Here is a 12,496-nt window from a genome sequence, read left to right as displayed (position 1 = left end):
ATTTCACTGAAATCAGCAGTCCTTCAAACTCACAGCCATTCTGTATGCTGGGACTGAGTTCCACCCTGTTCCTCCAGCCACCATCCTCTCCAATTTACAACCAACACCTCACCACCTAACCATTCTGCGGATCACTAGGTCAATAGAAGTACCCCTTTCTACAGGAAGTCCACAGCTAACATGGTAATTGGGATCAGGAACTCCATTGCTAAATGGTCACAGTGGGACGTCACGCGACTCTGCTCACTTACAATGGCAGTTTTGGCAGTTCTGTTGCAATTGTTAAATGACTCCTGTGTGGCCATTAAGCACAACATCATACCACACACAAATTGCCACTTGCAATCTTTTACCAGCTTTCCAGCAGTGAACGTTGCAAATGGTGATCATGTGACCATGGGATGCAGCCACTGCTGTAATTGTGCAACGTGAATGAACTGTAATCATGTGACCGCAGGAATTCTGCAATGGCCACAACTTTGAGGACTGGTCATTAATCTTCTTGTTCAGCACCACTGTAACTCCAGTCACTGAATTAGATGATAACCAAGAGCTACCTGTACTACTTATTCTCCTGTCTGTCCCCACTCTCACCAAGGTCTAAATGGGAAAAGTTTGATTCATTCCCTCTATAGCCTTATCATACCCTTCCCTCTTTTAGTTTTTTTATTCATTTTTTCTTGTCCTATATCATCAGCACATTATTCTAGCCTTCCGAACACGGTGTAATTTCTCTAGTAAAGTTATCCTCATGATGTAGCCCTTGCAGCTAGTTGTTTTCCAGGCATAGATTAGTACTCTGGAAAGCAGGAATGTGAATCTCTCCAATCCTGGGCTCTTCACGGCAATTAAAACAATGGTGTATGCTTTGGCAGCCACTGCTATATTGGGGCTTGGTCAATAAACGTCTGACTCTCAATGTTTGCTGCTGATAATCTTCAGCTATGCCCAATTCTGCACAGAATGGCTGAAATCAATCCAGTCCAATTTCTTTACTTTTTTTCCTCAACCCCTGGAAAATATAATTTGCTCTAGCCAAAACACCCATCATCAGCAGCTACAAGGTTAAGACAGAGCTGCCTCTAATATTGTTTGGACAGTACTAAAGCCGAACTAGCCTATCTCTACTTTTTCTTTTCATCTGCCCCAAATTCTTTCATGCTGTCTCACTACCTCCAAGGAGCCCTGACACCAACACAGCCCAGGACAAGGTTGGCATTCTCAGTTCCACTCTCTCCTCAATCTCAGTTTCTTAATCTCCAGCCACTCTAAACCTCTTTTATGCTACCTAGTACTCAACCACTTTAATTAGCTTTCACACTTTATAATAGATTATTTGTTGTTTTTATTTTTATACTTTTTAGATTTTTGCTTTTGTATTTTCTAGCTTTTAGGGTTTTAATTTTATTACTGTATTTTTTTTTCCTTTTAAAGTTTCTGTACTCCACCATCCTTATCCTGGTCTCGGGCCGAAATAAAAGTAGATTGATTGATCAGTCACAACATTTCATGTAGTCCAGACATCTTAAAAGTCATCAAGTTTGAAAAAGACTGTTCTAAAGGCTGACCAGCAAAGATCTCAAGGGTTAGTGTATATGTACGCCACAATAAGCCAGTGCCCCAGATCCTGGGAAGAATGTATGTTAATTTACCCACATGCAAAATATAGGATATGTTTTAAAATAATTTCCAGCACAGCAGCTGTCCTTACCTGGAATAGGCTGAAAACACTTCAGTGACCGATGGGTTCTTCTTCTTTTTCAACACTTTCTTTGCCATTCACTATCGTTCTCTTTGTAATGATTTTCTTGCCATCCACAATTTTGCTGGTTGTGATGATGGAGCGGAATTTGCCATTTTTGCCCCTGTTTAGAGATGTGATGGAGGAGCAGGAGGAGCCCCCTGGGATGTTAGATCCAAAGGAAGTGAAACCAGTTCCTGCAATCGGGGAGACGCCCGTGATAGAGACCGAAAAGCTCCTGTCAGTTTTGCTTCTACTTCTGCGGGGATTTAGCTGAAGCCCAGAAAAGTCTTCAAACAGATTGTCAAAGATATCTTGAGAAAAGGAATCCATACCCATCTGTATGTTCAGGTGTGGTCCGAAGAAGCTGAATTCAGGGTCCACCTGCCTTCTCCCACACCCTTTATCCCCATGGCCACTTCTCTGCACATTGCCAGCTCTACCTTGTCTTCTTGCAGGTTTTTTTTCATTTAACTTCTTTTTGCTGCATCGGTCGTAGTCGTCTCGTTTTTTAGTATCAGATAAGACTTCATAGGCTTTAGAGATTTCTACAAATTTCTTTTCAGCCGCTTCTTGGTTTCCTGGATTCTTATCAGGATGTACTTTTAAGGCCAACTGTCGGTAGGCCTTTTTAATATCATCGGCAGATGCAGTTCTTGATACTCCTAAAACCTCATAATAATTTACCATCTTCTTCAAATATTTATAACAACAGGCAGGTCTGAGGCAAGTAAACGGACAAAGTCTAGTGGCCTTTTTGGAGCTCTATCAGTCTCACAGTTGAAGTGTAAAATACATTTGAAAGCAAACAAAAGAAACACACACTCAGAAACCCCTGACCCATAATACTGTTAAATATGTGATATTTCTACATGTAGTATCATGGCAGGGATTTTAGTAACCTTAACTGGGGTAATAACCAATCGGCTAAAAAGAAGGAAACTGTTGATTTCAAAATTATTCAAACAGTTCCCTGTAAAAGATTGTGACATCATCACTAGATAAGCTAAATAACGGTTAGATTTTGTTCATTTGCATACCGCAGCCCCATTGGCTCTGGGGTGGCTTCAATTTATCTTAAAGGCAAATCAAATACAAGATATGGAAAGATCCATATTATTTCACAAATTCAGCCCAGCTTATTACCAAAACCTACAAAGGGGTAGATATCAAGCAGAGGTACAGCATTCTGGTAAATGACTTGGTAATTTTAGGGAATGGCACATCTTCAGATCATCTTAATCAAAATTTGAAATTTCATCTCCACAGTCTCTTTTTTACATTGGCATGAAAATCTGGAGTTGAATGGGGCACAGATATTAACTGAAAGGAATATTTCAGGTATAAATAGTTTTTGCCTGTTTTTTTTTAATTGGCTTATATTTCCATTTTGTGTAAAAACCTTTCCCTTTGCTGATTTTCTCTTTATATTTAAATGAATAACTTTATCTGCCTGTGTATTTAAAAATTAAATGACGTCTAAAGAAAACAAAATAATTAAGCACAAAAACAATTTATATCTCTTGATCCCATTTCCTAGATAACCTCTTTCAAGTGCCGTTTTAGCAAGATGAGCGTCACGCTTTCCAAGCCTGTTTCTAGTGGAATGTGAATATTTGTCCTCAGAGATATTTACTTTAACCAGTTTAGTGGACAGCAGATCACAGTGCCTACCCACATCAGCCTTGTCACCCCTAAAGGTACGTAATGGCCTCCACATTTTATGTAATTCTAATAGCCAAATTTATTGCAAGAACTCTATGATCTCATGTCTATGGAGATTCTCAATCGTCCAAGTCATGGTTGTCCCAAAGGTGCTTTTACAAAAGGCAACTGGACTTTCTTGGTTTTTTTTCCTTGAAAACATTTTGCTTCTCATCCAAGAAGCTTCTTCAGTTCTCTGAATAATATGCCCTAAATTATGTCAGTTGAAATTTAATTTAATTTAAACTTTTTTTAAAAAAATTAAAAAATGGATATTATAATTTTCAAAAGAATTCCAATATAAGAAGTAACACTTTATTAAAAATTGGATTTTTTTTGTCAATCACAGAAGACATGAGTGATTTAATTACTGCAAGAGAGGTACCCCAGATATGCTCAACCCCAATAACGTAAGTCGGGCAGTACACATTTGAAACTTCACTGACCTGTTTTGCAAAAGAAAATCCTCAGAGTCAGTATGGTAAAGTGGTGAAGGCATTTACAAGTAAAAAATAATAAAATCCACATAAAAAAACATACAAAAATAAAAAAGTTAAAAAAAGACAACACCCCACACGAATTGTGTCTTTTTTTTGGATCTTCATGCCAGTTGAGAGAGCTAAGTCTTAGTGCTTCTGAAAACCCAGCAAAGCGGGGGGCGGCAACCTCACCTCATGGGACAAGATGCTCCATAGACTCCATCTTTATAATTCTTTAACTAATGAATTCTGCAACAAGAAGCTCCTGCCTGACCAGGTGAGATGGGTTGGATGAGCCAGGAGTCCCAGATTCTAGTCCAATTTCAGCCATGGATGTTCACTGCCTTTGGGCCAGCCATTCTCTATCTGCCTAATCTACCTGACAGGAGCGTTGTGGAGAAAAAACAGGAGGTGGGAACAGTATGTATACCGCCTTGAGCTCCTGTAGGAAAGGTGGATTAGAAATGTAATAAATAACATAAAAGTCTTGCTTTAAAAGGTGCTGTTTTTAAAAAGCTGTCCTTTACACAAACAATGTCTTTCATGACAATTTTTAAATGGAATGGCAGATGCTGAACTTCCTTCAATTTATGACATGCTACAAAAAAGCAGGGATTGAACTGAACTGAAAGTAAGGATACCCACAAGTACAAAATGGGGGTAGTGCAGTCATTAGCAAGCATGATTTTCAATTGTTTGTTTTAATCCAGCACTGCAGAAGCTGATGAAATATTAGAATCCTATGCCTGGAACTGATCACAAAGCCAAAAAATGAAGGCCATGATTCACTGTCGTGTGTGTGTGTGTGTTTGTGTGTGTGTGTGCATATTTGTTGTTCTCAAAGAAATTAAGATGACTCAATCAAAGTCCTCTCTCTTTTTTTAATCTTCATTGCATCTCCTCCCTCCCCCAATATCTGGGGAGGAGAATGACTCATGCAATAGACTCTAGTCATGCCAAACCATCCTTTTAAATGGTACTGCAGCAGCAGCAGATGATATGATAGAAAAGTGACTCCTGTAATAATGTGTACAAGACAAGAAAGGAAAAGAAGGACATATGAAACATCTAAGAACTGAAGGTGTGGTTGAAACATCTACAGTTCCTTATCTTTGGAAAGTTGGTATCACAGGACAACAATTTATCGAGATGAAAAGAATTTTTGTTTCTTTTAAAGTTATCTCGATATTCATTATCTCTGAAATTGATGTTTTCTCCATTTATGTACTTATAAGCACCATTTTCCTTACGGTTAGTGGCCCTACCGCCACCATTGTGCAATCCTGTGCAAAACCAGAGTCCTATCAAGGAGTTAAAAGGAATCCTTTCCAAAACATGGACAAAGTACGTGACAACTTAGCATATAGCATCAAATATACAGTTTCCCTATGGCTTTAAAATCCTGTTTCAAAAGTCAGTTCAATTACTTCTCCTACTGTTTTCCCTGCTGAGTTTCTTTAGCAGTTAAATCTGAAGCGTACTTAAAAAGAGCACTCAGTTAATAACGAGTACTGAGGAATAAATAAACGCTGCTGGATTAGCAGCTTTTCATTAGACAGTCGTAGCACCTAGTGACAATTACAGGTAGTCCTTACTTACAACCATAATGGAGCCTGCACATTATGGTCCTAAGTCATGACAGTCATAAAGCAGATCATCAACATGATGACCAATTGAATTTCATGATTTTTTTTTTGCAGCAGTCATTAAGCAAATTCATTATTATTCACTATGGCGTGCTTGTGCCAAAAACTGAAGCAAACAATGTTCTTCAGCAAAAACATTGTAAATTGTAGTCACATGGCCTCGGGATACTACAAACAGCCATAAATGTGAGCTGGTTGTCAAGCACCCATAATTTGGTCATGTGACTGCACCCCCCCCCCCACTGGCTGTTGGAATTTTAGAACTGAGTTGGTAAGTATCTTTAGGGAATCTGTCATAAATTTGAACTGTCACTAAATGATCAATCATAAGCCAAAGACTACTTGTATGTAGGTGTCACTGTGAAAAACCTGTCACCTCCTCCCTTTCATTCATTTGAGATGTGTTGGTGCCAACCTAAGCAAGTCTATCAAGGGACTGGAAGGGTACAGGCATCGTCCTGGTAATGTTGTGTAGGTGATTGACATTCCCATACTCATTTTCTATCATGTAGCTCAATTTTAAAGTGCCAACCAACTCACTCCTAACTGCATTCATTGAGTGCTTATTTTATTTACTTATTGCATTACTGCACTTTTCATTTATGAGCTCGAAGCAGAGTACAGGTGTACGTGGGGGTGTCTTTCACTTTACTCTCACAACAAACCTGTGGGGTACATTGGTCTTAATACAACTGATCCAAGGTGACTCGGTGTTAAGAGGAGATATGAACCCAGGTCTTTGCAATATCAAGTATTTGCCTGTCATGGTCTCTACTCTGAAATCTCCCAAGCTGGAAATTAAAAGTAAAAAGCTTTGTGCAAACAGATTTACCTGTTCTTGAAAAGCATTTGCTTGTTCTTCAAAGCCCACTGTTCTGAAATAATTCACCACATCTGTAACTGCCCAGTCAGCCGGATCAGGAGGTCTTCCATTCTCTACCAAGCTATGGAGTTTTAAGAAATTCAAACAAAAATGAATCTTTGGCATGGACGTACAAAGTAGCACATACGCTACTCAATTGCTCCCTCAAGAAAAAGAAAACCATCCGGGTAAGGAACCTATCTTGCTTGTTGATATAAAGACCTTTTAAACAACCACCTCTATAAGTCTATGAGTCCATTCTGAATCCTAGCTCCTCATAAGCCTAAACAGTCATTGTCAGTTTGGTATCTGTTGGACCAAATTCCTATCTCCCCAGTTAGCATGTGTGAAGGTAACACATGGCCTACTTTCACCACTGGTCTACTGCTACCTTGTAGCACCCTCCAAAAAACTGCCTTGTAAAGATATTTCTTCTGGAGTGTCCTTCCAGATCCTTTTTAGGCACAATGAACTATCATGCAAGTTGGGAAGAGAGATGGCATAAAATCTCCAGGCAGAAATATTAGGGCTAACTAAGATTTTGAGCCTGGCTTATTCCAAATCTAGCACTTAAACCATCAGACACACGTACATTCACACACACAATGTATATTGTGGTAGAAAATACATATAATTTTAATCCTATAAGCATGAAGTGAAAAATTGTATCTTAGAACAGGCTTCATGTTAGGACTTCCTTGCCCTGAACTGAACGAAGATAAACTTTGTCTGTCCATTAAGCAACAGTAAATGCCAAATGTTTGGGTGCACTGTCGTTTATAACTCTGCCAAAGTCATGTAGTGATCTTCTTATTTGAATTAAGACTTGAATCTGGCACTTCCTATTCCAAATCTGCTTTCTCTTTCACTATGCATACCACTTGCTAGCAAATTAATTATCCACATTATCTAATAATATTTGGATATTGTCAAAAAAGCATGGACTAATAAGGAGTCTATAGCATTAGGCACACACACTATCTTTATTGTAAATGCCAGAAAGCCCTTTTATTATTACTTTCCCTCAATAATGCAGTCTTATGCAGACTAAACAACCTAATAAACTAAGAGCTCTGAATAAAGTTTAGTATTAATCTGGGCAGGACTAACTGCACTATTCCTACCTCCAAAACAGACTGAGGATTGACCTTCACCAATTTAAGTCCAGGATATTTCCTCCAATGTCTGCATGATTCAGAGCAGGGATGGATGTGACAGACTCTGTGACAGACAATCAAGTATATTCCAACTGAGTTCACAGCAACACAGTTGTTAAGCCAAACATCATGTGACTGTGATAGACTTAAGATGTCACTTTCCATTTGGTTGTTAGGTGAGACATTTATGTTTTTATTGACAGCTTCTCCATTGTCTCTATCTGTTGGAAGCTAGTTGCAGAACAAGCAAAATAGAAATCACCTTTGCACTTTTTAAAAAACTTTTTCTACTCTTTTTCTTTCTTTTAGTTTGTATTAGTTTCTACTATTGCAATTGCTGTATAATTTTTAATAAAATTAATTTTTCAAAGGAAATGGTTTTCAGAATTGTCAGCAAAGTGATATGTAAGACGTCTTACTCTCAACACTTGACTTCTGCAGTTATGTATTCTGTTATCCCTATAGAAGCAAACACATCTGCTTACACACATACCCAGGGCAGTTTCCTCCCCCTTTTTACTATTTGCCCTTTCCCTGCTATTGTGTTCAACCATCTTTTTAAATATCTATTGCAACAGGAAGTGGAAGAAAGCCCACAAAGCACATCTTATAAGTCTTCAAACAGGAATGTGCTAGCACAAGCATGCATGATAATAGCAATTGCCCAATTCCAGATGTGTAGTTTGCGCATCATTTGCATGTCAGCTCTCTGCTAATCTAAAATTGATCCATGCAGATTCTGTAGGTAAAAAGCGTATCAGTGTAGTCCTATGCTAATTTGGTTCACACAAGCTTGGATGCTAAAACCCAATTCTTTCAATGGTCTTACAACCACCGCATCCAATGTAGTACCTACCACTTTGAAGCCAACATAGCCAGAAGTTAGCGATAATACGGTAGGAATTGAAATCCTACACATCCAGAGAACATCTGGTTACATCAGGCTATTTTAGAAGTATGAAACTCAGTAGACTAACTTTATAAAAAGACCTTGTATAGTGCTGGTGGAATAGTACTCTTAATTTACTGAACTTTATCCAAACTTCTTAGTACAATGTGATTTGACATTGCTAGGAATATCCAAAGTCCTCCCCTTCGAGAATAACATAATAATTAGATAATCAAATTCTACTTAAATGTATGCCTTGGGTTGTGTCTATTTACTTGGTGATTGGTCTAATTTAATTCAATTGTTTATCTACATTTTGAGAAAATGTACCAGATTTTGAATCCAACCAAATCACTAGTTTTTAGGATGAGGGTTAGTTCTGCCAATACTATACAAAATTAAAAATATAGAGAACTTTAATTATAAGTGTAAAGATTAAACAAGCTCTGTTTTTGAATAACAGTGCAATAATGCTAGTTGTCCCCTAATTAGTTGTAAAATAAAATCTAAAATGAACCTGCATGGTATCTCTGTAACAGAAACTAAATCTTAACTCCACACAGTATTGTGAATATACATGGGAGGTAACCTGAAAATGTGTGTATGTAATTTGAGATTCCATTCAAGAATCATACAGTTGAATACAGGCTCACATTTCCACCTTGTGCTTCTTTGTTGCATCAGTGACACCTACTGGTGGGCAGTTTAAAATACACCTAAAGGAGGCCATGAACTCTTAATTCAGTTTTCACCTGCTTGATAAATCAAATATATTGGGCAGAATGGACAAAAGTTGAAGAGCTGAATTTATGTTGTTTACCCTGTCACCTAGTATCTTTCAAGGGGAAAGACCACTTGATTGTTTCAATTCCCTGCCTCAGGCACTGCTTGGATTTTTCTCTTGCTTGACTGGATATTATGCACATGGTATGAAGAAAAAAAGATATTGGGGGGGGGGGGAAGGGGATATGCACCTTTTTAAAAAAAAAATCCCTTTTACATAGTTCAGAGGTTGGAGGTTTTTTATTACAGTACACAAAACATGTCACCAATTGAGACAATCATGAAATTATTTTCATTCCTTGTTATTTTAGATATGTGAAAATGTATTTATTTAATTTAACAAATTTTGACAACTGAATTTTTGCTTTCGCAATGGGGCTGGTACTGCAATTTATATGACACTCTACAGTAGCTAATGTTTTCTTGCAACACTGCTGAGCTTGTGGATGTTCTTTCAATTGATAAGAATTCTTGCCCTTCGGGTACTGGGGTGATCAGTACTCTTTATCTGTTTTCACCATCCAAATCAGAATTTCAACATTTTGTTCTTGTAACGAATATGAGGTAGCCCTCGGCTTACAACTACAATTGAGCCCAAAAACCAAACATTTGTTAAGTGAATTTTGTCCCGCTTTACAACCTTTCTTGCTACAGTTGTTAAGTGAATCAGGCTTCCCTATTGACTTGGCTTGTAAGAAAGTCGCAAAAGTGCCAGCATGGCTGGCTCAGGAATTCTGGGAGTTGAAGTCCACGAGTCATAAAAGAGCCAAGGTTGCTTACCCCTGCTCTAGGTCTACCTGTAACTGGGCCTTTCTTTCCTTTAATCCAATAGTAAATGCTCTCTGCCGTCCTTGAATTAGCAGAAACCTATACTGTCATGACACCTGCTGCCTGTTGCCAGTTTCTGTCCTGCCTCTATTTGCATCTGTTCTGATTCACTGCCGATTAGTGGGGGTGCTGATTGTATACATTCTTGCAGCACATGATAAGCAAAATGCTAGGATGAATCACCCAGTTTTGTCACCCCTTATTTTATGCATCTCACAAGCTGGCAGAAACATAGTTGCAAAGCATGGGGCTATAAACAAGAATGGGATATGTCTAGTTGTCGTGTCTAGGTGACTTCCTGTGCTCCTTTTTCCTATACCTTGTGTTGTCATTATTTGATTTTTTTTTTAAACTGCTCCTCTATTACTTCAAACTGAGTTACCTTTTCTTAGCCCCCCCCCCTCCTTTTCTTTATGTAGACAACAAATGCTGACTTCTAGCTTTCTCCGCACATTTTTCTGCAGGCAATGGAAGGTGAAAGTGGAGTTGATCCTATCATTCCATTATTTCACTGTTGAACAGGTATGCTCTTCCTGTACTGCTGACTAAGTAGCCTTGTGTTACTGAACAATTTTGACATATCACTACGACTGCACTGCTATATTTGGCACCTTAGAGAAACCACAGCGAAATGGTGGCCAATGAGCCAGATCAAGGCCAGTGAGGAGTGTACCCAAATAAAGGGAAACTGGCCACACTTTGCTCCCACCCACTAGCAGTCACCTGATTATATTTATAAATTAATGAGAATTCATAACAGGTTTAAAACACTGAGATGGTCATTGGATGCTTGTCGGAAAATGACCACTTTCACACCATAATAGGTTCCTCTGTTATGGGAACATATCAGAAAAAAACAGATACAAATGGAGAAAGGCCTCTTCTTATAACTATTATAACTATTATAATAGTTATAACTATTCAAGAGAGCAAATGATGGCAAAATTGCCAAAATTCTCTCCTTTCGTCCTCACAGCTTCCAAAAGGCCTTTAGCAGCAGGAGGAATGCCAGCTCTGGAATCAGACATTCCCCCCCCCCCACTTACAACCACCACTAGGTTTTGTTTGATTGAGTTTGCAAAGAAAGAAACAAATGCATACAATGTGAATTAAAAATACAGATGGGGCAGGATATTAGGAACTACCTTTTATTTCCCTTTTGTGTGAGGAGGTGGTGAGAGGATTGTTGTTACTTGAGGACTGGCAACAGCTTAGAGCACGGGTGTCAAACTCGATCGCGTCACGAGATGTATTGCGACGTTTTTTGCCTTTGCGGAGCCGGGGTGGGCGTGGCCTGCACGTGACGCATCCGGCCCGCGAGCTGCCAGTTTGACACCCTGGCTTAGAGAAAGAAACTTGAGTGATGTCATTATTAGTCACCTAGAGGGAACTTGGTAGGCTCATAGCAAGCCTTGCATGTTCTTAAGTGGCAGGTAATCAGCATGAACTACTCCATTAACCTTTTTGTTTTATAACTGCTGCTGATACCCTCCGTGAAGCCCCTTAGTAGTAAACAGGCTCTTTAAACACTTGGAACAGTGTTTCTCAACTTTGGCAACTTGAAGATGTGGGGACTTCAACTCCTCCAATTCCCCAGCCAGCATGCTAGCTGAGGAATTCTGGTAACTGAAATCCATACATCTTCAAAGGTGAGAAACTGATTAGGATTACAAGTGAGCCTAGACCAGGGGTAGGCAACCTCGGCTCTTTTATGACTCATGGACTTCAACTATGCTATGCTATGCTGACTCAGGAATTCTGGGAGTTGAAGTCCATGAGTCATAAAAGAGCCGAGGTTGCCTACCCCTGGCCTAGACAGTGCTGATATAAAATACTTTAAATCAGATATATGCTTCAGACATGATATCCCTAGTCCGACAAAAATTTCAAAGTCAGAACAACCTCCTCTTGTACTGGCTATATTGTGAAGTTAGCAAAATAACATTTTAACGATCTTTCAAGATAAAACTACAGCTCTATACCATTTTTGCTACCCAGAAGAATTAAACATCAGCTCAGTCAATCAATATGCAACATTTAGGAGGACCACTTACTTTTCTTTGTCCAGCGATCCATTTTCCTTGTTTTCCATGTCAATGGACAGCATGGAGATGTCAATGGGATCTTTTATATCAGGAACTAAACCAATAAAGAAAAAAGGGTCCACATATTTACTAGCATTGTAGTGAGTGTTGTAGAATGTATTAAACCTTGCTTTTCCTGAACTGTTTTAAAGCAGAGAAAAAGAACAGACACAGAGATTGTCACACTGCATAAGTTTAAAAGCAACTTCAACAGAGTTTATAGAAAAGGTCTTTTAATTATCAATAAAAGGTCTCCAACAGGTTGCATATTAATACATTTTAGCAAGGATTTTCTTGGCCAGTGGAGAGGTTTCTGCAAGTTA

At 38.7% G+C, this 12,496-nt stretch overlaps 2 protein-coding genes across 2 annotated transcripts; both read right to left on the bottom strand.

Moving 5' to 3' along the window:
• Positions 1-1,732: 1,732 nt before the first annotated feature.
• LOC114923067 (dnaJ homolog subfamily B member 6-like) lies at positions 1,733-2,431 on the bottom strand. The gene has a single exon (XM_029285517.1). The coding sequence runs from the start codon at positions 2,429-2,431 to the stop codon at positions 1,733-1,735; it is 699 nt and encodes a 232-aa protein (XP_029141350.1).
• Positions 2,432-6,283: 3,852 nt separating this feature from the next.
• SAMD13 (sterile alpha motif domain containing 13) lies at positions 6,284-12,232 on the bottom strand. The gene is made up of 3 exons (XM_029285516.1): positions 12,144-12,232; positions 6,403-6,514; positions 6,284-6,361 (listed from the first exon to the last, which is right to left on the bottom strand). The coding sequence occupies exons 1-3, from the start codon at positions 12,194-12,196 to the stop codon at positions 6,284-6,286; spliced, it is 243 nt and encodes an 80-aa protein (XP_029141349.1). The 5' UTR covers positions 12,197-12,232.
• Between the last annotated feature and the right edge of the window lie 264 nt (positions 12,233-12,496).

This window comes from Protobothrops mucrosquamatus, unplaced genomic scaffold (genome assembly GCF_001527695.2).
Source record: "Protobothrops mucrosquamatus isolate PMUCROS unplaced genomic scaffold, P.Mucros_1.0 scaffold1802, whole genome shotgun sequence".
Classification (NCBI taxonomy): Eukaryota; Metazoa; Chordata; class Lepidosauria; order Squamata; family Viperidae; genus Protobothrops; species Protobothrops mucrosquamatus.
The sequence above is the reverse complement of the archived record's forward strand: the minus strand, read 5'-3'. Positions and strand labels throughout refer to the sequence as shown.